At 44.1% G+C, this 23,695-nt stretch overlaps 2 protein-coding genes across 5 annotated transcripts; one reads left to right on the forward strand and one right to left on the reverse strand.

Annotated features, from left to right (window-relative positions):
* Positions 1 to 1,008: 1,008 nt before the first annotated feature.
* GOLGA1 (golgin A1) lies at positions 1,009 to 17,586 on the forward strand. 4 transcript variants are annotated; one of them, XM_009907479.2, is made up of 22 exons: positions 1,009 to 1,313; positions 2,886 to 2,976; positions 4,342 to 4,416; positions 4,925 to 5,022; positions 5,519 to 5,551; positions 6,240 to 6,368; positions 6,664 to 6,833; positions 7,233 to 7,344; positions 7,461 to 7,556; positions 7,790 to 7,915; positions 8,921 to 9,016; positions 9,414 to 9,509; positions 9,757 to 9,909; positions 10,143 to 10,238; positions 10,936 to 11,025; positions 12,013 to 12,115; positions 12,893 to 13,050; positions 13,473 to 13,634; positions 14,067 to 14,126; positions 14,600 to 14,770; positions 15,717 to 15,803; positions 16,601 to 17,586. In XM_009907479.2, exons 1-22 carry the CDS (start codon positions 1,179 to 1,181, stop codon positions 16,679 to 16,681), a joined length of 2,418 nt encoding a protein of 805 aa, XP_009905781.2. In that variant the 5' UTR covers positions 1,009 to 1,178; the 3' UTR covers positions 16,682 to 17,586. The 4 variants fall into 4 exon arrangements, with proteins under 4 accessions (XP_009905781.2, XP_054030288.1, XP_054030290.1 ...); XM_054174313.1 differs by having other exon boundaries at positions 6,676 to 6,833; XM_054174315.1 differs by lacking the exon at positions 14,600 to 14,770.
* Positions 17,587 to 19,553: 1,967 nt separating this feature from the next.
* Positions 19,554 to 23,655, reverse strand: ARPC5L (actin related protein 2/3 complex subunit 5 like). The gene is made up of 4 exons (XM_054174459.1): positions 23,458 to 23,655; positions 23,059 to 23,130; positions 22,583 to 22,759; positions 19,554 to 20,484 (listed from the first exon to the last, which is right to left on the reverse strand). Exons 1-4 carry the CDS (start codon positions 23,596 to 23,598, stop codon positions 20,422 to 20,424), a joined length of 453 nt encoding a protein of 150 aa, XP_054030434.1. The 5' UTR covers positions 23,599 to 23,655; the 3' UTR covers positions 19,554 to 20,421.
* Positions 23,656 to 23,695: the final 40 nt, after the last annotated feature.

Raw genomic sequence — 23,695 nt, forward strand, 5'->3', positions numbered from 1 at the left:
GGTTTGTACTGGTACCAAACCCGGAACGCAAGGCCTGCCTCCTGCTGCCCTTCATCACGTCCTCAGCCGTTTTCAGTGACTTTCGAGCAGATTTCTGTACGCTTGTTTCTGTCAGCGGCCACTCGCTGTCCGGGTGTTTCACGGGCTGTGCTGTGTACGAACCGTTTTGTTGTTCCTCTCTCTGTGTATGTGGGAGCGGGGTTAGGGCTTTCCACCCGCCCCGTCGCGGGAGGGCTGGGCCGGGCCGTTCGCGTTCCCTCACATGTATTCTTGGCTGTTGTCAGAACTCTCTTCGCCTCTCCGGCCGTGTCCAAGGCGTTTACTATCAATAAACTGTGCAAATGCTTGTAACTAAGCGGCTGCTGCGGGGCAGGGCTGGGGGGAAGCGCGGGGCCGGACGGGGCTCCAGGCCGGCCCACGGCGCCTGCGCGCCGGCTCGTGCCGCTTCCGGCCCGCGCGGCACTTCCGGGTCAGCGACGCCAGGGGAAGCGGCGGCGGCGGCCCCGGGCCAAGCCAGGCCATGGGCGGTGAGAGCCGGTGTGGGACTGGGGGGCTCTGAAGCCGGCGGTGAGCTGGCTGGGGAATTGAGGGGTGGTGGGGCTGGGCCGCAGTGCTCGGCTGGGGGCTCCGGGAGAGGGGCTGCCGGTCCTCGGCAGCCTCGGATCTGGGCAGCAGCTGCCGGGGACGAACCGGCCTACAGTGGATAGGTGGACTCTCGGCATCCTTCGCCTTTGGGTGGAGGCACCTCTGCGGAGAGCTGCCGGTCTGCGGGGAGCCGTCCGCCCATACACCGCTCCCTCAACAGCGACCGGCCCCGACCGTTGCGTCCCGGCGAGGCCCACCACACTGTCACGGCTTAGGTTAGGGGTTGTGTTTTAAAGGGCTCTGCTCTGATTAGCTTTTTTCCTTTGGGTATTATAGCAGATGTGATGTTTAGTTATCTTTAAATGCTTAAGATGAGCAGCAATTTTTAGCGTGGAAACCATATGTCTTCGATTTGCAGGTACTGCTAGGCTATGAAGGCTTTAATGGAACTTGAAACGCAATAAAACGGTGGATGAGGCACAACATTAAATCTTGACATCTGGAAGCTTTAAACAAAGTGTCAGTATATTAACCATATCGGAGGTAGTGGCTTTTCAAAGTACCTGGATATTTCAGTGCTGCAGAGCAGTAAAATGTTTGCAAAGCTGAAGAAGAAGATCGCAGAAGAGGCAGCGATTGCTCCCCGACCCGGAGGAGCTGCCAGGATCCCCAGGTCTGTTAGTAAGGAGTCGATTACATCCGTGGGAGCGGACTCCGGAGATGACTTTGTAAGTTACACCTGGCTTTTTCAGTTTGATTTGTCTTGGGGTATTTATCTTGTGGCTTTAGAGCCAGCTATACAAAATCAGGTGGATGAGTTGAACGTGTGTGGTGGTGCATTTGCAGGTGTATTTCTTAATGTGTAAATGACTCATTAACTTGAATAAATTTAAATACTGAAGAGAGCGTGTTTGTATGCCAGCTGTAGTAGTTACCAGGAGGCACGTATTCCCACGTCAGCCTGAGTTACAAAGCTGCCTCAATACAGAACCTTGTCAAACAGACCTTAAGTACTGAATACAGCTGTAGTAATGTGTAACATCCCTATTTATAAAGCATCCCCATTACTAAAGCTGTAGCAAAGCAAGATCAGTACTGGTTAACTGTCCTCCTTCTGTGTTTGCCTCTTGGTTCTCTTCCCACTCCAGCATATTATGTCACTGCCAGGATCCCGTGTGCAGTTCTGTGACACTCAAAACACTTTGACTTGCTCCAACACCTAATTGGGACTCTCTTTCATTATGATGTGTTAAGGAAATGATGTCATTCCAGGATCCAGTGGCTTAACTGAAACCCTGTAATGCTCTGGCACCTCTGGCTATCACATTCTTGAAAACGTGGATCAAAACTCAGGGCTTCCCTGCTGCTGGAGCCAGCAGTACTTGCTGTACCGCAGCAAGTGGCTGTGTCTTTCTGTTTTGTTGTCTGCAAAATGGAGAAGTTATTTCCATGGTGGAGTTCTAACTCCTTTTTTCTGAAGCTAAGCCGAAATTCCAGTTCTGTTAATCAGAAGGTTGGAGCTCCCAAAGTTTAAACACATTTTACAATAGAAATATATTAGCCTTGTGTTTTTCTGCCCTCTTTAATTTTGTTTTTGCACTTAAATTCTCATGTAGCATTTTCACTTCACTTTCTTGAAAGATTGAAGAGTATAAAGGAAATAGCAACAATAGCTGAAGTCAAGTGATTTTCAGAAGACCTCTAAGAATTAGTTGTTTCAGCAAATTCACTGAACTGCTAATACTGATTTTTATGAAGAAAAACAAAACAAACCCCAACCAACCAAAACAAAAGAGAATGTTAAGTTAGTTTTGCAGTGGGTTTTGCACAGTGAGACCATTGATTGGGAGGAAAACTGCATCTGTGCTTGCATGAGCTTATCCCACTTGAAGAGCACTGATGTTTCTTTTCTGCCTGCTCAGTTTTTCAAAAGATTTTTGCTATGAGCTGTTTTGAAGCCTCTGCTGTAGAGCTTCTGTTCCCTTCTTTAGTTGTTCTATTGTGCCAGCTCCTCAGTGGTCAATTTGAACAAAGAGTTTTCAGCTCTGGCTTGGTTTGAAAGCTTTGTATCTCATGAAGCAGGCTAGCATTGCAGAACTGCCTAGTTAAGCCCTTGCTGTTTTTCTTCTTCAGCATTTTTTCACATGTTCTGCTGTGCTAGGTGCAACTCCCCTCTACATGAAAAATGGGAGCATTATTCCTAGATGGGAGAGGGTTTGGTATCATACAGTTGGCATATGGCAGGATCCATTTATGTAAACTCCCTAAGTTATACAAGTGTGGTGTTTTTTTCTACCAAGGCTTCTGATGGAAGCAGCTCTAGAGAGGATCTTTCATCCCAGTTGTTCAGAAGAAATGAACAAATAAGAAAACTGGAGGTCAAGCTGTCTGGTATGTGTCTTGAATACATATAAACCCCTATTACTCCAGGAAATGTTTGCATTTGAACATAAGTGTTTTAATTAAAAATACATGGGGTTAGGTGGTTTTAAAAATGACTTTGTAACAACCCTGTTTATTGTCACCTAGGTAGCATCCAGTGTAACTTTTCTGTTGATTTCTTGGCATGTTTACGTGATTATTTTGAACAGCTGGGACAGCTTTCTGTCCCCATGCTTCAAGTAGTGTCTTTCCCACTTTTATTTTACTTTGTGTATGTATTAGTTTGTTTCTCTTAGGATCTAAGCTCTCTGATGATGACAAAGTGCTCTCCTTAGAGAAGTGAACTTGGAAATTAAGAAAAAGCAAAGGACTTAAACAGTCTTGATGCTACTTTTCTTTCTGGGATAATACCTTGTTCTGTAAAGCTGTAGTAAGGGTTCTGCTCTGACACCAGTTTCCACCCCTGTTGTTGGGAGTGGATCAGAAACTTGGCTATACTGTGTTATGCTGCTGCTTCCCAAAGGTCACAGGCAGCCTTGGAAAATAAAGGTTATAGCTACCTCAGAATTGTTTTTATTTATTGAAGAGATTACCAAGGTCCTGTTTGGGTCAAGATTCAAAAATTATTTCACATGATAATTTGAAAGGACAAAGTGTTCACTTGTTTGCACAAGGTAAACTTGAAAGTGCTGATTTGGGCTTGGTATGGGGGAGAGAGAGAGAGGCTCTGAGAGTCAGGAGACTTGTTTGAGCAGCCCAGTCAGAAGGTAAATTCTCCTTTCCATTGTACATAAAGTTCTCCAAGGTGTGTGTGTGTGTTTGCTGTCTGCCTGCCTTGTCAGTTCTTGTCAGGTAGGCGTGGCAGTGGTGAGAGATTGTTAATGGCCAAGGAGAGCACAACCAGGGCTCAGCCTCTGAGACACAGTGCCTTGAACAATGAGCAGTATGGAGCAAGGATGCAAGCATCTGAATTGCTCCATCCTTGCGTGCTCCAGTGAGAGAGACCTTTGCTAAACAGGGTTAAGTGGATCACTGTTCTTGAATGAAGTAAAGAGTGGGGGTAGTTCTTCACTCCCTGGCACTGCCCTGCTTGTGTGACTAGCCCACCTAGAACAGGTCTTCCTGTTTGTACCCAAACATTTACCCCATGGACAGTAGAGAACTATGTGTTTGTGTTCATTGTTATGGTCACCCAAGTTTTCCTCAGCAGGAATGATTTTCTGATTGAGAAAATCATTGCCATTTTCCACTCATCCTTTTTTCTTTTGTTTTTTTCTCCTTCCCTTTACTTTTTTTTTTTTTTTCCTTTTTCTGAAACTTTCCTTCCTCAATGTCTGTTCATTCCTGGTCTGTGCTTCTCCCTCCTCACACAAGATTATGCTGATCAGATCCGAAACTTGCAGAAGATAAAAGAGAAGCTTGAAAATGCATTAGAAAAGCATCAGGATTGTACGTACTTCTCTTTGTCCTTTGCCTTTTGTTTTGAATTTAATACTTTGTTTTTAAGATGATGGCTGTTCTGGTTGGAAGGAAGTGGGTTTGGTGTACCAGTGTTTTGATTGGTTTTGTCTAGAGCGGTGCCCCTCTAGGCTGCAAAAAGTTAGAACATGAGTTCTTGCCTTATTTGTGGTGTAAAAAGCAGTAGTGTGTTGACCAAAGTATTTGGTATGCTCCTTTTGCCCAATCTGGGGCTGAGATGTGGGAGAGACCTTTTTGAAACCTACATCTCTGTTATAATCCAGTGAGGAGCAGTATTTCTGCCTTCTGTTAATTCTGGCACATGTCCAACATGCAAGCAGTGTGAGGTAAGAAGTGGCACAGCATTAGTGCTAGAGACTCAAGATGGGGCTGATTACTTGGAGAAGCAGCTCTTTGAAGTTGCAAATAACTTAGAGAAAATTGAGAAGCAAGTTTAAAAGAAGAGTTTTTAATGCAGCTGGTGGTTCTCTGTTGATAGCCTCCATGAGGAAGCTTCAGGAGCAGAATGAAGCTCATCAGGCCAGTCGAGCCAAGATGGCTGAAGGAATGGCTTTGGCCTTAGAAAAAAAGGACCAGGTAACAGAGCTCAAATGAGTCAACTTCTGACTGTCTGTGGGGATCTGAGTGCTTTGGCAGGTGTCACCATGAATTGCAGGAGTCATTCAGAGTTGTGCATGCTTGGCATGCCAGTGTTAAGGAGCGAAGGGAGGTTTGCATTCAAATATCAGGGATAGTGTTGGGTTTGCCATTGTTCAGACTGTTATTAGTGTTATTAAAAAGAGCCCACACTAATTCCTAATGAAAGGTTAGGCTTGGGCTTGTGCTTGGCAAGATTCGGTTGTAGCAGACCTGTCGTCACATTTTATTTCGCTTGCATAAAGCTTTTGTATTCAGGTAGCATGAGTGATTCCTGAGCCTTGACATGTTAAACACTAGCTCTTTCTTTTGGTGATTTTTTTTTTTTTTAAATTATGTTTAATAATTTCTACAGTTTAAGAATGTCTTCTAACAATACAAATGTCTTCAAATTTGCATTGATTGTTTTGGGGTTTTTTTTCTCTGCTTTCTTCAGGAGTGGATGGAAAAGCTGGGTCAAGTTGAAAAGGTAATTAAGCTATGGATGTTTTGGGTTGTTTGTTTGTTTGTTTACTGTGTCTGTTTGTAAACAGCAGCCTGCATACTTTTACTGTTCAACTTTGTTCAGCCCTGTTTATCATTTGATCTTTGTTCAGAGGGAGAGGCCAAACATTTACTTTCGTTACCAGCCCAAACACTTTAGGAGGTAGCTCTGGAATTACTTTTCAGTGGGGAAGTAAAGAACGATGGGTGATGATGACAAAGGTGTACCACTGTTAGGTGGGACAAGTTTCCTTTATCATAGAGGAGGCAACTGAGGTGCAGAAGAAGGTAGTGACTTTGTCTGAGGTCTTGTAGTGGGTCATCTATTTCATAAAATAAATGAAGCTGTTTGGTAGGGACTTATTTTAATTGGAGATTTCAGTCTTGTTACAGCTGTTCAGCTCAGTCTGTTTTAAAGTATCTCTTACTGTGAAGACATTAAACATGCCATTTGCTGTCCATCTTTAAGTTCAGTTAGGTGGTACAGATTTTTGGGGAGATTTTTATGGTTCTCTAATTTGCTTCACATTGCCTGCTGTGACCTGAGTGTGGAGAAGTTTCTACAACCCTTATGGCTGCAAGACAAGATCCCATTCCCAGAGAGTTTAACTAACCCCCACTGACTTGAATGTGCAGATACTTGTGGATTCATTTTGGTTTTGTTGGTTTACCAGGAAAAAAGAATGCTTGAAAAGCAGTTACAAGAAATGAGGGAGCAGAGTTTGAACCTCTTTCAAAAAAGAGATGAAATTGATGAGCTGGAGGGCTTTCAACAGCAGGAAATTGCCAAAGTTAAACACATGGTAAGATTAAACATTTTTCTTCCCTAAAATTTCAGTTAGAATACCAAGTTAGTGGTAACTCTGCTTTAAGCTTTTTAGCCTTTTTTGCTTGTATACAGTCTGGGGCAGTGTCAAAATCTTAAAGTAGGCACATGACTATCACAGAGTCTATTTCAACAGTGACTTTTCTGGGAGGTGTTTATTACCTCATTTAATTCAGCTTGTAACTTAATAAAAAAAGACAACTTTTAATGAGAAGGCTCTGTCAGTATTGTTGGGTCATCTCTGTTGTCAAAGATAACATTCTAATATTCAGCTTTTGAAAAAGGAAGAATCTCTGAGCAAAGCAGAGCAGGAATTAGAGGCGTGCACTCAAGAGCTAACCCACACTAAGGAGGTGCTTCAGGATGCAAGCAACGAGTCATCAGGCCTCAGGAAAGATCTTCAGGAGTTGCAGCAGCAGTTCTTGGAGCTAGAGGCACAGAGGTATGGATGTGGTGTTCCATGAGGAGTAGTGTGTGCGTTTCCCCTGTGCTTTTACTTTGTGCTTAGCTCCGTCTTTTGGGAAGAGTTCATATACATAGTGAGTTACCCAAATAATTGCTTCTGGTATGAGGATGTAAATGCCAAGTTTCTGTTTCTTTTCAATCCAATTAAAGTAGTCCTTGTTTAGGGTTTTGTAAGCTTGTTATGATTTTTTTTTTTTTAATAGTTTGAATGCTTAACTGTCACTTTTTTGGGGGGGAAATGTATAATCAAGCAGTGGCTGGTTTTAGGACAAGAAAATCTGGTTGCTTAGTCCATTTTCATGAGCAGCAGAATTATCTGCTAAAGATTCTTTTTCTGGAATGGTATGTCACTTCTTTTTATTCTCTTTCTGTGAAGAGATGAACTAATGACAGCTGAGACAAATGCAGAAAATAAGATCACTGCTCTGGAGTTAAGAGAACAGGAGCTACAAACTGTCATTCAGCAGCTTTCTGTAGACTTGCAAAATGTAAGTTTGAGTTAAGTGAGATTTGAGCTCCTTGTCTGCAGAAGTTAGATTAGATGTCAGTTATGTGGTTTTGGGGAACCTGACTTTCAAAGCAAGTAATTTCTCAAAACTTTTAGGCTCGAGTTGCTGGTTCTGGTTGTGAGAAGAGGCTGGAATTGTTACAGGTGGAACATGAATCTCTGAAGGTGGAATATGAACAGCACAAGCAAAAGGTGAAGTGTTTTCAGATGCATCTGCTGTTGGCTGCTGTAAAGATGTACTTGTGGGTAATGCACTGTGAGTTTGAATTGGGTACAATCCTAAAACAGTTTCTAGACACTGTCTATTCAAATAGGTCTTTGCTCTTTGTAATGGCACTTTTTAAAGTCAAACCACAATGAAAAGCTTCAAGGCACAGCTGAAAGCTTCACTACAAAAATAATTCTGTGATTTCTCATTCTCACAGATGACTTTTGAATTTGCTGAGAGAAATAAACTTACTGAACAGCTGCAGGAAAAAGTGTCTTCCTTGGAAAAAAAGCTAGAAAGGAATCTTTCAGGGGATGAACATGTGCAGGAGCTACTGAAAGAGGTAATTATACATTTATAGACTGCTTAAAAGAGCAATCTTAGTGAGATTTGGTTTTTTTTTTTTTTTAGAACATACATTACTTCTCACACATGGAAAGAATATGTGATGATGTAATGCAGGCATATTTGTCCCTTCATTGTATATTGGCACACTGTCTATGCTGGGCAGAGCTGTGTGGGTGACAACACTGAGCCTGTTCATGTAGATACTGCACAGATGTCTGTACTGGTCTTTCTGCATTGTCTGTTTAGGCAGCATATCTGACTGCTGAGAAGCAAAAGAGCAGCTTTTTAACATCCACACAGGAGGTAGAACAACTTGAAAGTTTTATTGGTGAATCCTTGCAGAGAACAGCAAATGCTTTCCCTTGTTCTTTGTTTTCTGTTACCATGACTGGCAAAGCACTGGAACAGGGAGGGGAACTGGTTGTACACAGAGGTCTACAAACAGAATGTTGTCTGTTGAAAGCTCGAGCCTCAAAAGTGTTAAGAAACAGCTGAAAACAAGAACTCAGTGTTGGTTAATGCCTTTTTTCCCACTGGTTCTCAGTCTGTTTCTCATGCACTGATGCTCCTGCCCAGAATCAGCTTGGAGCAGTATTTCCCCAGATGGGGAACAAGGGAAGCGGTGCTCTGCCTTGGTCAGGCTATAAAATGCATCAGCTCCATATTGATGTGATAAAAGAACTTGGCTTAGTAATCTCTGGGGTAGAAAATTGTGACCTGGCTGCTGGCTGGAGTTCACATCTGGATCGTGACAAGATGCCAGTGAATTTTCCACTCTTACTAGTAACGATGCCATCCCCAGGGCCAACTGACTGATGGAGGCCCTGTGCAGAAGCATTAAATGCTTTGGTTCCAAGAGCGAAGCTGTGCTGCACATCAAAATAATTCTTCCAGTTTAGTTTGATCTAATTAATGAAATTAACAGAAAAATCTGAGTTAAACCCTACCTTACCTTTTTGTCCACCCTTCCTCCTGTTTTTCATCTCCTTGTAATCTTCAGAAAGCTACTCTTGAGCAGCAACTGGATGAAACCAGGCAGCAGCTACTGACAGACAGAACGCATCACGCTGGGACTGTGAACCGGTTGGAGACACAGGTAAAAATTGTTGTGTTTTGCTACAAATTCCCACTGTTTGCAGCCTCTCTATCTCCTAGAGCTCCTCTCTTAACTGCACTTGTGCTCTCAGCCAAAGATCTTGAAAGGACTGTCTAACTGATCAGTGTCTCTGGTCAACTCCCACCATCAGTGGAGAAGGGTCAAGAGGTTATGAAGTTGGAGATTTCATGTGTATCTTCCCTGTCAGATAGCTGAAATGCAAGCTTTGCTGAGGTAGTGGTCTGGTGAAGAGTCTTTAATAGCAGCATGTGTCAAGTAGGCAGTCTCTTTGAACTATGTGGTTTGTGATTTCAATGTTCTTTCTCTACATTCTGTACATTTTTTTAATAACATAGGTGCCATTGGATAAGGAATTTAATGTATGGTTGTGTTTTAGAATAAAGAACTGGAACAAAACCTACAGGCTGCAACAGAAACATTGAAAAAGAGCAAAGCAGCAGCTGCTGAGCAGGATCTGAAGATCCAGAAGTTGGTGAGTATCCTGCATGGTACTTCTCTGACCAGTAGCAGATCAGTCTTCATTACCTCCAGAGATACTTAGTTCTCTCTCTCACGTTTCTTGCTGTTTGTCTCTTAAACTTGTGTCTGCAGATGAGTGTGCGCTGCCAAAGGAATAGTGTTGCTTCAGTTTGAGCATGTGTCTCTTGGAATTGTGTCCATTTCTTGTCAGAGCTTCAAAATGCCATTTTATTAATAGAGTATTCTTTGTTCCTCATAAGCAAACTGACCTAGAGGATGAAAGAAGTAAACTACAGCAACAGATGATAAGTGAGAAACATCAGTACGATCAGAAAGTTGCCAAGCTGGAGTCTCACATTGCTGCCCTTGAAAAATCTTGGGAGTTTGATAAAACAGCTGCTCAGCACAAGATTGTAAGTACAGAAACTGTTCAGAGGGCCATGTAAGTTGTCACAAAATGAATTTAATGTGGCTTGTAGAGCTTGGGTGTTGCCTCAATCTTCCCATTCAGTGCTCCTGGCTTTATAATAGAAGATGCTGTACTTTGAGAAACTAAATATGAGCAAAGCATTTGATGTGTTTTAATTGTTTAAAACAAAGCGTTAGACTAATTGTACTCAGTATTTAAGCAATCTTTATTTTACAGAGTCAGTTGGAAAAGGAAAATGAAAATCTTAATGGAAGCAAGGAGGAGTATGAGACCTCTTTGAAAAAACAAGAGTCTGAACTGAATAGGCTAAAGGTAAGGCAAAGTTTAGGAAAGAGTTCAAAACAAAGTGTCTTCCATCCTTGGAGGCACATCATATTCAGGTTGCATGGACTTAGAGCTGTAAACCGTCTTTGGTACTCAGTAGAAATGCATTTGAGCAGCACCACAAACGGCTGATCCTTTTTTCTGAAACAGAATGCTTAGGTCTGCCTAAACCAGGCAGAAATAATACATTCCCTTATTGTCAGGCATGAAAAGCTTTTAAATCCTGTTAGCAGTAATGAATACAGAACAGTGCAACATCAAATTCCACTCATAGCATTCAAAACAAAAGTTAAAAAGCTGGAAATATGTGAGCAACATTTACTCAGTTTGTTGACTGTAAACTGAGATTATTGAAAGACCCTTCTTGTAGCTATTCTAGGATGCACAACTGGAATAAGGATCAGTTGCAGGAAGGAGCTACTCCTTTGTGGTAGAGACTTCAAGATAAAAGGTCTTTGAAGCACTGGATGTATTTGGCCTCTTAGATTAATTCTGCGTTGCTCTTTTGTGCAGATAGCAACAGTGCAGTAAAAGAAAACAGTAATACTCATCTGGTAAAGTAAATCATGTGTAAACATCTGTCAGAACACCCATGAATTCTAGCTGTTCGTAGATTTGGGTTTAAAGATGAGAGACTGATTGATTGTAGTTGTCTTAAGTAACCTGAGTTTCTTTTGGGTTGCAGAATGAATTGAGCAGCAGGGAAACTGTCAGTGTTGAAATTGCCAAAGCGTTGGAAGAAACACGGAAACAGAGAGAGGAACTGCAACAGCAGGTTGGTTAACACTGACAGTCTAAAATACATTTGGGTGCTCCCCATCTTTCCCAGGCCAGAATAGATTTCTAATTATCATAACAGGAACATTAATCAGAGAATCATAGAATTGTTAGGGTTGGAAGGGACCTCAAGATTCACCTAGTTCCAACCCCCCTGCCATGGGCAGGAACATGTCCTCATGCAAGACAGCAGTGGTTGCCTCAGTAAACTTGAAACTGGGGGAGAGGGCTGTGTAAATCCTGCACAAGAATGTAATCAGCTTAGGTGAGTTATTCCATTGGAGGCATAGCAAATGCTGTCCAGCACTTGTGAATTTCCTTGTGGGGAGGATGTTGTGTCCAGTAATCAAGTATAAGTTCTAGGTAGCATTGTTTTGCTCTTCTTTTAAGAAAAGTCACGGTGGATAGTATGAGCTTGAGTTTAAGGCAGGAACTGCCATCTGAGTAAGCTGGACTGAATTTAGTCCTCATCTTTTGGTTTATTCTTCTGGGACTGCTGTAGATGTGTGCTTGTCCAGCTGTAAGTTAAAGGGCTGCAAGTTGATCTCGGGTCCTGCTGAGTGGCTGTTTTACAGCTGCCACCTGCTGGTGATGAGGCAATCTGTCACCGTGGCACAACTGAACGAAGGGAAGTGTGGTTTAGCTCTTATGTCACATGGACTGCAGTGCTCTTTAATGAGGTCAGCGTTGTAGAGGTGATGCCTTCTGTGAGTCTCTGGATAGATCACAAACATCCACACTGCAGTATCTGCAAGACTAATGCTGCTCAAATGCTGCACTTTTTCAAGCTGTTGTATTGCCTAGCACAGCGCTCAGGCAGGCCCTGCCACTTGTAGGTACCAACCTTTGTCTCTGATACAAGAATTCTTTTCCAGTCCTTGCCACCAAAAAATAAGAATTCTGAACCTCTGAGGTATGTTGAAGTCTTTCAGGGCCCACTTCTGGTTCCGTATCTTTTAATGACTTCTGTTTGTTTGCTTTGAAGGTTTCACATCTGACCTCCTTAATAAAGGAAAAAGACCAGCTGATTGAGGAAAAATGTGATCTGCTTCTAAAAGAGAAGGAAGAACTAAACCAACTCAGGCAAGGTTAGACCAAACGAGCCTGCTGTATCCCAAACAGCTTTATCTAAGTCCAGTCTTTACATCTGGGCTTACCTGGGAGATTGTAATAGTTTCATCTGTTGAATCTTCAAAATCTTGTGTCCTTCAGTAACAATTGTGCAGTCTTTCTATTGCAGCCTTAAAACCACTTCTTAAAACCCAAGGCCTGTATCTATACACCACAAAATAAAATAAATCTTGAAACTGCCACAACTTTATAAATGACTGCTTTGCACAAAGCAGAAAACAAATGATGCAGATTTGACAGTGCTCCTTCATTGCACCACTTTAAAAGCACTTGCTTGGAAGATTATTTGCATTCTTAAAGAGCAGCTTCAAACTGATATTCCACTGGAGTGCAGTCATCTTCATTATGGTTCTAAACCACCATGTGTGTTGTCATTAGAAAGGGAGCAAAACCACAGCCTCTGTTTCATGGACTAGCCATGTGCTCACAGCTCAGCTCTGAGTGTTCCTGTCCAGTCACAAGCACAGGGCACACAGGCTCTCTTGATGGTGGTTTCTTAGAGCAGGCATAATTGGTAATTATGATGTTAAGTACTAAAATCACCTGGACATTCAAACAGTTAGGCTGCTCCTTTGCAAAAACATGCACGTGAACTTGGGTGGCCTAAATTCCATCATGTCTTTATGATAGAGCAAAGCAGAAAGGTCAGGATCATTGGAACTTGCTTTGTTTAAGAAAAATAATGAGAAGCTCCCATTTGATTCAGCAGACTAAGCAGGTCTTTCCTTTCTCAGATCATGAAGCTGCCTTGCTGCAAATGCATCAGTTGCAATCTGACATAGAAGCAAGTAATAGCCAAGCAGTGGCTAAAGAAGAAATGGCAAGAAAGGAAATTGATGAACTGAAGCTGCAGATACAGGAGTGCCTGTTGGCCAGGGAACATGAGAAAAATGTGAGTGCAGTTACAGGTCTGATCTGTTCAGACTTCTTGGGACAATAATCAGGTGTGCAGGACACCCTCGGTACCATCATACCCGATGGTCCCTGCAGGGAGCTGTTCAGTTTGACAGCTTGCTCATGACGTGAAACACCAGCAGCATAGACCACCACTATTTGCTTGGTGTTCCCTGTCTTCCTAAAGAAGGTTGTTTCTTGTCAGACTGGTTTATGAAAGACAACTCCTTATTTTATCTGACACAAACCCAGGAGTCACAAGCAGGCCTGTGAGAGACTAGGTTGTCACTGACATTTTTCTGGTTTAAAAAAGCATCTACTCCACAAAAACAAACATGAAAAAGAAGTCTGGCTTTCATCCTGGGGAATGTTCATGGGCTGTGAATCTCATGATACCTCTGCAACTCCCTCTTTATACAGGTTTCAGAACTAGAGGAATCAACAAGAGACCTGAACAACAAGCATTTCGATTCTCCAGAAAACCGTGTGGTGGAACAGAATGGAGAGGTAGCAACTGCAGATGTCATTCAGCTTCAGAAGGATAACAGAGAGCTGGAACAGCAAATTGCTGAGAAAAACAAGGTGAACTTCAAAAATAGTAATTTGTCTTTCCCCTTTTAATTAGAAAATGGAATAATTGTTGTTGCCTGTGCTGAAGCCTCTTAGAAGGATAGGTGGTACAAGGATCTAGCTACAGTGGATAAAAGCTACAGCCAGAATCGTAGAAATCCTTAACTGTTTTGGAGGAAAGATGCACCAAATGCTCCCAGCTTTTCTGCAGAGTCCTTTTGTATGAATTCAGTTCACTTTCCACTGTGCTGTCACATGAAGGCCAAATACCTTGTCATACACCTGCTAATGCATGCAGCTAGAGAGGCAAGACATTCAGGTTGCTTCTTCAGAGCTGTCTGCATTGTTTAATGATTGCTTCATGAGTTTTTCCAGATATCTGAGAGTCAAACTGTGTCCTAACAATGACTACTGTATTAACACTATCCTTTGCTGTGCTTTCAGGTGATAAAGCAGCTACAGCAAAGAATGACAGAACTGAAGAAAACACTCCAGAAAGAGCTGGTAAGTGTTAGGTTTCTTCAGTCTCCTCAGTGGGCACTTACTGACAGTTACTTGCAGTACTAACTCCAAAAGCTTGGCTGCTGGCTAAGGGGGCATTGTTTTTTCACTCAGGATGTCTGCAGTTTCCTTGTGTTTGCAGGCAGATCTGTGAACCAAGTTAAGAAAATATGGTATTCTGGATTATTTATTGAATGGATGGTGTGACAGATAGTCATCATCACTCAGCTCTTGCAGTGGAGAATTTTAGCTACAGAAGACCCGTGTTTGGTATTTTTGGACATTTAATACACTTCTGTAGAGTGAAGAGCCAAGATTTTATTGCTACTTAGTTGCCTTTCAGCCAGGTTTTACCATGGGAGTTACATCTGCCCCAGGGAAAACTCCCCTTGTGGATACAAGCCCTCTGTCTTAGAAATCTTGGACCTGGGTCCTTTCCCAGAGTCTCCAATGCACTTCTCTTCTCTTTTTTTCAGAAAATAAGGCCTGACAGTGAGGTTCCTGAAGTACGTGAAAAAGCAAATTCTGAAGTGCCTAATGCCTCTGTGACTGTCACAAACAACTCTGATTTAAATGACTCCAGGGAGATAAACTTTGAATACCTTAAACATGTTGTACTGAAATTCATGTCCTGCCGGGAATCTGAGGTAAAGCTGTACACTTCCCTTCCCTTTGCAAGTCTTGTCTTTCTCTAGAGACAGTCACCTGTCACTTCTATGCCAGTTCTGTCCTGCTGCAGCTTAAAAAGTTGGTGACTGATTCAGGACGACGAAGCAAAATAGCTGACAGTAATGTGTTTGGAAACACAGATTATAATGAACTAAAGGAAAGGAAATGTGAATTTTTAAAAGGTAATAATGCCTGGAATTAAAGTTCTGAAGCTACAAGGCATTCCCTTTGCACTACTCTAAAAAGCATGTGGAGTATGTGAAGCGGTTGCACATTTAAGAAAGACATTAAAAAAACCCCTACAAGAAGACAAACTTCTTGCTGTTGTTCTGTAAGAGGCAATTCCTTGTCCCTTTGGAGCTCCTTTATATTCTCTACATTGTGCCAAAAAAGTTAAAGGTAAGAAAGTCATGCCAGCAATATACTTTGCCCAATTGCAAGTCATTGGGTAAGAGAAGGAAATAATTGTGCAACTCCATGGTATGCTGAGTGCTCGATCCCGTTACTCACTCCACGTTGTGTGCATCAGCGCTGTAGCATTAATGCACTTAAGTGTCTGTTTAAACCAGCGTTGTTCTTTCCTTGCCTACATGGATTGGTAGCTTTTCAAAGCTTAAAATAACTAGGATGCCACAGGAGCCAAGCTGCTTCTCTGTTCTAAGCAGGCTCCCCATTTGTCTTCTTTCCCACAAATATGCAAACCAGTGTTAAAGAATAAAAAGCCAAGAAACACAAGCAGAGGAAATAAGAGACAAGCCCTCCTGGTCTATTAGAACAGGGGATAATGGAAGGCTGTTGCTCTGCTCCTCACAGCTGTGACTAAAATAAGTATGACCAAACCTACAGAAAAGCTGTGCTGCACCCTAGTCCAGAATGTAGAGCTTGAGAGCATCATAAGCAACAGACCACTGTGGTTTCTTTCAGGCATTCCATCTAATTAAAGCTGTGTCTGTGTTACTGAATTTTTCACAAGAGGAAGAAAACATGCTTAAAGAAACTTTGGAGTACAAGGTAAGGGTTCCTTTGTTCTTGTCTCTAGTGATGAGATGAAATGAGATGAAATGAAAATTCTCAGATGCTGAGAGATTCTGAGAAGTATCTTTTTCAAATGTTAGCTACCATAATAAATGTAATTTATTATTAAAATGATAGCTAATCACATACATGTCAGAAATTGTCCATTTCACTGAGGGAAATGGCAGCTTTCCAGTGCTGCAGAGAGGGACCAACAGCGTGGTTTTACACAGTGGACTCAGTCCATGGAGGAAAGCTGGAAGCCCCTTGCTAAAGTACAATCAGAAGTTTTAAACCAGGAAGCTGAATTCTTGGCTTGACATTGGGCTTAAACAACTATATCTCTTTCTCCTTTCCATTGCATAAAATCTCCTGCAAGTCCCTGGCTATGTGGCTAGCAGTGAATGTTCATAGAGGAGTGCAGCCTTGGTTTTTTCCATGTCCTGCAGACACCTCCACCCATGCAATGAGCTAGACACCTTCAGTGTACACAGGATTGCCACTGAGGCAGATGTCCTTGCCATCTTTTTCAGGGAACAGTTTAATACCAGACTGCTGGAAGGGACTGTGCTTGAATGACTGTAGGTTTGAGTTTTTCATTATTTTAAAGCAATATGTGTAAGTGTAACCTTCAGTCACCTTCCCTTGTGGAAAATGGGCGTTTCATTTCTTCAGGCTGCAGCCTCCTATTTTATAAATAGCTCTTCCAGCTGATGGAGAGATGTACATGTACCATTCCTTTTCTTTTTCAAGTGTCAACCTAGCATAAAGTGTGTTGTGCTTTCCTGTCCTAGATGTCGTGGTTTGGGTCAAAGCCATCTCCTAAAGGCAGTATCCGGCCGTCTATCTCAAGCCCAAGGACACTGTGGCCTTAAGGGAACCTGAGAACAGGCAGTCAGCATCTAGCCACTTTTTTCTGTGAAAAGAACGCTGCACACACTGCTCCAGGTGTGTCTTAATCACTGTCATTGCAGTATTTTGTACAAGAACTTTTGACACTGTTTACAAAACTAATACTGTGCAAGGAGAAATTTTCACTACGAACTGAAACACCTCTTCTGGCTTGGATTCAGAGACTGTTGTCTCGATGGTCTCTTCCTGGAAGTCAGCTCCTTGTGCTCGTCGTTCTTGTTTCCTTGGCACCAAAGGGTAGCGTTAACCTCACCAGTACTGGTGCTGGCAGTCCAGGCTTTTAAGCTGTCTATTATGGTGGTGATTCCAACTTCTGTTGTGGAGCGCTAGAGCTGAGTTAACTCGAGGCACAGGAACACTTCCTTGTCTTGCTGTGGAAAGCAAGCAGTGGGGGAAAAAAAATAACCATGTTGGTAGTACTGTATTGGGGTTTTGATGGTTTGAGAAGCCTTTTGAAGAACAGGAGCAGGAGCTTTAACCAAAAAAAAAAAACAAACTCTGCCTTGCCTTGTTTTACTGACATAACTAATAATTTGCATTTTTTCATATCACTGTGTCATGTAAGGTGCATATATCCTGGCCTGCAGTCCTGAAGGCTGCATGTTGATGATGATTATTTAATTTGAGAGCACAACTTTAGAGTTGTCTGATTTTACTTTTCTTAAAGAAAAAGAATATTTTAAAATGGTCTTAATTATAGTACCTAATACTCAGTCGCCTTTAAAACTAATCTATTAGCCTGTACCATAGGTTGTTAGCATCGGGAAGAAAGGGTAGGAAACAGATTTTAAGTTTTTAAAGCTGAATTCCAGGTATTGTAAATGCACACTGAGAATACCTTTTATTTAAAAAAAAATAGAAGAAGAAGTAATAATTACATAATCTTGTGACAGATTGAAGAATATTGGTACTAAACACTTTGATTTTTATTTTTCTTCCGAGTCTGCCAGCAGCAAGTCTTCATAACCAGTATCTGCTTCTTTGGGTTGTGGTTTTCTGTACTTCAGATAATGATGCTTAAATACTATAATGAACAGGCAGCGGGCTGTTAACTGTGCCCTAACTACCTGGTAGAAGAAATGCTGCTCATGAGATTTTTGGGTTTGAGGGCAGAATTCGGCTCGTAATGAGTAACTCTTGGTTCCAGCAGCCCTTAAGAAAAGGGGACCAAGGTGGCAGTCACCTGGCAGAGTAGAAGCAGAGTGTTGCCTCTAGTATTACCACCACTGTGAAGTCCAGATGAAAATGAGAAGCAGCAGGAAGTCTGACTTCTTAGAAATGGGGCAGATTTTCCAAAGTCCTACTTGTGTAGGGAACTTGAGCAGGCTGCAGTTTGAGTCATTGCAGAGAGGTTTGTGTTACTAGCCAACACTTTATTATTAAATACAGTCCAGAAAATTCACCCTGTCTTCCTCCAGTGGAGATGCAGTCCCTGTTCAGGTTTTTAACTCTGCTGGCAGGGGTCTGGATGACCTTGGTGGTGGCAGTTGAGACACAGTGTTGGAGTTGCAGCACATGAGCTGTGCCCTCCCTTCCACGCACACCCATGCTGTGGTGAAGATGAAAGTGTCCTTCCACACAAGGTCAGTTGTCAGAGCATTAAATGTGCTGCAAGTCTGTACCTGGGTTGGCATCCCTGGTTTTGTCCATCAGCCACATCCCAGGACCAGGTACTCACAGTAGCTGTGACCTTGGCACAAGTGTAGAGCTGGGTTGTGTTTATTTGAAGTTAGGAATGCCAACAGGATTTTTTTAGTATACTAAAGCTTGTCCAGACAGTCGACAGTCTTCAGTCACCTGATCCATGACACTTCACTACAGCACAGAGAAGCTCATGGGAAGAGTACAATTCTGCTCTAGTATGAAAACAGACAATCAAAAAGTAGATTTGTATCAATTGTTTCCCTACTGAAACAAAGCAAGGGGAAGACTGGGAAGATTTTATTCTCTAAGGTCTTTATCTGTAGACCTGTCCCTTTGCCCTGGCCTGTTTCTGTGGGACTGGGGACCAGGGGACAGAACTCCCTCCCCTCACACTGATGCCTGCTGAACGACTAATCGGTTTACATTGATCTGGGCTTGAAAGGTCGCTGCCCAACAGTAAGAAAGCAGCACAGGCAGCCTGGAATAGTGACAGCATAAAGGCTTAGATTATATATTCACTAACACCACTTCAGTAAGATTCCAAAGCTCAAACAGGATCAACTTACCATTAAATAGTTAAGTGTTGAATTTTCTTTAGCTATCAGAGCAAGAATGCTGTGTATCCATCTATTAAAAAGCTAATGCACTTTCCCTTGTCTAAGAACGGTGGCATACATAGTCCTTTCTATGGCCATTGGATTTCTTTCCTTTTATGCTGTAAATATGGATTGTATTATGAAACACTATGAAATTTGTGGTGCAATACATTTTGGATCAAAACCCTAAGCTTGCTTTCTTTCTCTTTATAGTGCTGATTATAGCCCTGGGTATGCTACAGCTATTTAAGTGAGTTTTAAAACATGAAACGAACCCTGGTGTGTCAGCCATGTAATTAAGGCCTCCATTTCTCATGGTGGGGTGACACTAGGAATAAGGCAAAGTGTTGCTTCCCAAAATCATCCTTCACCAGGGACAGCTGCAGCTGATAAAAACAAGGGCTGAATGGAGCAGGGCCTCCTCAAGCAGCTGCTTCCCTCCTGTGTGTCACAAGGCTGGCTCCTTCCTGGCCAGTGGCTCTGCCAGACTTGTGGCACACACCATTTGAGGCCCAGGGACACATACAACCCCAGTGTTCCTGGCCAGGGTGCTGTAACTGGCAGAGGGGAGAGTGATGGCTGGAGTGGTTGTATGCTGTCTGGACAAATCCAGGAGAAAATCTCTGTGCTGCCCCCAAGGAAGCAGCTCAAGTCCTTCAAAAGGTGAGGATGCACTGTTACATAAATAAAAAGTTCTGAAGTATTTTCTTGACCTTCTAGGAGGGACAGGAATATAAAAGTCAAACCACAGGCTATCAGCTCTTACATTTAGCACATCTTAGATGCCTTGCTTGGAACAGCTGAGCTTGATCTCACTTCCTGCAGCTCTCACAGTTGGGTTTGAGGACAGATTCTGTAAATAGCTGGGCTTAGGCATTCATGCAAAGGTGGACACTTAGCTTAGAACTGGCACATTGCTGACCTGCTTTTGAAAAGTGTCAGGATTTAGTGGGGGAAAAAAACATTACTTAACTCATGTGATCCAAGAACTTTATTGATGCAGCAGGCACTTCACATTGAAACCAACCCTGTAGTCCAACTAGTCCTTTGACCACACAAACCCAGCATTCTACCAGACACCTCTCCACCCAGAAGCTGTCAGGATCTTGCACCTGCCAAGGCCATTGCTCCCTCTGCAGTCAGCAGTACACACAGGGTCTCGTACCGCCATGCTTCCATACAGCAGCATCTGAATTACCTGCTCACTGCAGTGACAGGAGGCAGGAGTGTGCCTTCTCCTGCTTTGTAAAGAAGGGATCAGGAGGACAGCTTGGCTCCTGTATTTGATAGTCAGAATATGCAGGAATACCTTTACTCTTCCCCCACTGGTAAGGTTAAAAGCATTCCAGGAGGAGGTTTCCAGAGTATTTCAGTAGATTGCAATCTCTAATAAAGATGGACCAGTGTCACTTCCTTCTTCTGAGTCCAAAACTGATCATCGCCTTGTTCAGCTTAACAGTCTTTTAAACAGTCTTTCTTGCTGTAAGAACTCTTACTATGGAACCTAGTCCACCTACTGCTAACACCTGTGGGGATGGGAAAAGGAGAGAGGTTACAGAGAGTTAGTTACCGTGTCATGTGCAAAAGGCATTTTAAGTGAACAGACTGTTAAGTGATAACAGAAGGATGTGTGGCCCTTCTCCAAAACCTTAGTTTTTACAGCTTGGGATGTTCTACCTTTTTTTTTTTTCCTTCTCTCTCTCTCTCTCTCCCCCAAATCTTTAAAACCATGAACAGGGGATATCTATTTGTTTTTTCTAGCACTTGGAGGCAGGCTGGAGCTCACTTCTCTGCTTGTTCTAATCTTGGGAAGTCTGTGCCTAACTTCCCCTCTGTAAATATAGAGAAGAGTGATCTGATCTTTGACTCAAATTATTGTAGTACATTGTTAATTATTAATATTCTATTAATGTACTCTCTGATGTAAGGATTGAAGGCTACACAAAACTACACAAAATAACTTGGTAACCCCAAAGCTGAGGGGAAAATTACATTCTCCATAATTCTACCATCTTTTGGAGCTAGAGGATACCAGTGTCTCACCTCCCATATCCCTGAATGGGAAAGGAGGAAGAGTTGGTTTCAGTTTCATTTGTATCCCTCAATGTAGGTAACATCCTTCTACAGTCTAGAAGATTGGATGGGATTAGGAAAGAATCAATATTAATGCTCACTGCTTAAGAGGAGGCATTTTTACTTCCCAGATACCATTCCAGTACAACCCCGTGGGCACTACAATATATGAGAGGGGAACAACGATCACCAGCAGGAGACACCTTGCTGTCATTATGAAACAGATGAACAGAAAGCTCCCACTCAGAGCAGAACCTACACACACACACAGAGACATTGCTGAGTTACTAGACCTGACACAGCTGGGGACCACAGCCCTTTTCCAGAGGACAGACTGGTACTACTGCCTAGCAGCTGACTCCTCTCAGAGCAAGCCACACGTCCTACCGGTACTGCCACAAAAGCAGAACACAAGCAAGGGCTTAAACCTTGCCTGGCCTGCTTCAGACCCGCCTTGCTCCTTTCAAAAGAAAGAATGAGACGCTTTAGCTGTGCCTACGTGCTCTGAGCACTGTCACATCTTTCCAGCCAGGGTGCTATTGTGTAACATTACACACTGGGAGCACTCACCCATGGTTACCTACAGTCTCCACTGGAAACAATGGCAGGGTGAAAACACAAAAACAATGAAAAAAACCCAAACAAAGCAAGCAGCAGAAACATGTTCTTTGCTGTCCTCAGCAATTCCCTCCTCCTCTCCTGTCAAGGTTCTGCAAAGCTGATGACAGCTGCTAGCAGCTGGAGTCACTCTACACAAGTTCTGTCTCCACATACCACAGGAAAAATCCCATACAGCAGCACTAAGGGCAGGCTGCACTGCTCCAGTGCTGATGGGACAGGAAGCTGCAGCATTCCTGGGGATCATTTTTCCTAGGAGGAGCACTGTCAGGGAATGCTGCAGCCAAACCTCTGCAACTGGGGAAGAGTTCACTGCATTCCTGCCTGGGGGCAGTGGCACCAGCAGCTGCTCCATGTGCCTTGTCCTGTCAGAACGTTCAACATGTCCTGCCTGCCCTGCCTCAACATGGAAAAAAGACAAGAGCACCGCTCTGCATCCCAAAGGAGTCCCTGGAGGTCTCAGAATCCTCTCCTGTGCAAACCAGGTTTGCTAAACCCCATCAGTAAGCTGTGACACACACACTGCTAGCAGCACTCAGCTGATGAAAACTTGCCAGACCCAAGCCAGCACCAGCACCCCTCAGCCGAACACTCAGCTACAAAGAACGCTGTCCAGCTCCACCCTGCACCCACCCCCACCCACACCTCCACTCCCAGCCTTCTCACTGGGGCCACCGCACCCACTAAATGCAGAAGGTGGCACAATGCTTCCTCCAGCAGACACTAAGTGCCACCTCCTCCTGGCTGAGAGTGAACACCAGCAAAAGCATAATGAGACCAAGCCCAAAGAGACCAAAGGTAAAAGGAAACATCAGTTACTGTGTTTGGGGATGAGTTCCCCACCATCATCCACTTTCTTGTGAGGGCTGTTGTGGAAAACCTGACAGGGATCCTGCAGAGTGTGGCTGAGCCAGGAGAGCACCAAACACGTACCTTTTCATGCCACTGAAGTAATATTGCACTGCTATTTTCTGTCGGCTTTTCAAATCCTTTATAAATGTACTTCATTAACAAGTCAATGCCATTTCTGTCTAAGGAATTCACTGCTTGTTCTATTTCACTGCTTTTAAAAGATGTGAGGACTTTAAGCATGGTTCCCTGGGCCTGCTCCTGTGAAGACAAGGAGAATAACTTGAGAACCAGCAAAGCTGGAAACGACCCAAGACTTGTGTTTGACAAAGTGTGAGCAGAGGACCTGCGGCCGCGCTCACGGCTGGCTTCTCTCGGTAACCGAGTGGGTCGGCATTTTTCACCTCGGGTTTCAGGAGGAGGAGGAAGGGGTGAGCACAAGATGTGCGAGATGCGGCTGATGAACAGCCCCGGGGTGCTAATGGGCGCTCCGGGTAACGCCGCATCACTGCAGAGCTCCCCAGCGCCCCGCAACTCTGCCCGCGCCCCGGCCCCGGTACCTTCAGCGCCGGGTTCTTGCTGTTCACGGGATGGCTCCGGATGGCGGCGTGGAAAGCTCGCAGCGCGTCCCCTGTGCAGCGCGGGGTCAAGGACTCAAACGCTCCATCAGCGGCCCCGGCACGGCCCGCAACCGCGTAACGATCCGAGTGTCGTTACCGGCCCGAGCGCCGTGCTTGCACCCAGGGCGCAACTTTCGGGTCCGCGCACAGCTCGCCGTGGAGGAGCAGAGCGCAGCCGCCCCGGGCCACTTACGAGAGGATCTGGCTACGAAAGCCCTGTCACGGTCGCCTCCGCGAACCCCACCGGGACTGCGCGGCCCGGGACTCGGCTCGGGCTGTGCCCGGTCGAGGCGGGAGGCGGTGGGGCCTGCCCGGTCCCCGGCCCCCCACTAAAGGATATTGCCTCAGCAGCGCCTCCACCTCCGGGCAAGCGTCAGGCCCGGCCGCTGCCACCTCCTCGGGCTCCTCCACGAACCGGTTCTCGTCGTACTGATCGATGTCGAGGCGGCGGAAGCGGGAAGAGAGCGTGCTCCGCGCCATGCCGCCGGCCCGGACACCTACCGGAGCCGGAACCGGAATCTCCGCCGCACCGGAACCGGATCCCAAAACCCGCCCCGGCCCACCCCTCCTCGCCTCG

This window comes from Dryobates pubescens, chromosome 29 (genome assembly GCF_014839835.1).
Source record: "Dryobates pubescens isolate bDryPub1 chromosome 29, bDryPub1.pri, whole genome shotgun sequence".
In the NCBI taxonomy this organism is placed as follows: Eukaryota; Metazoa; Chordata; class Aves; order Piciformes; family Picidae; genus Dryobates; species Dryobates pubescens.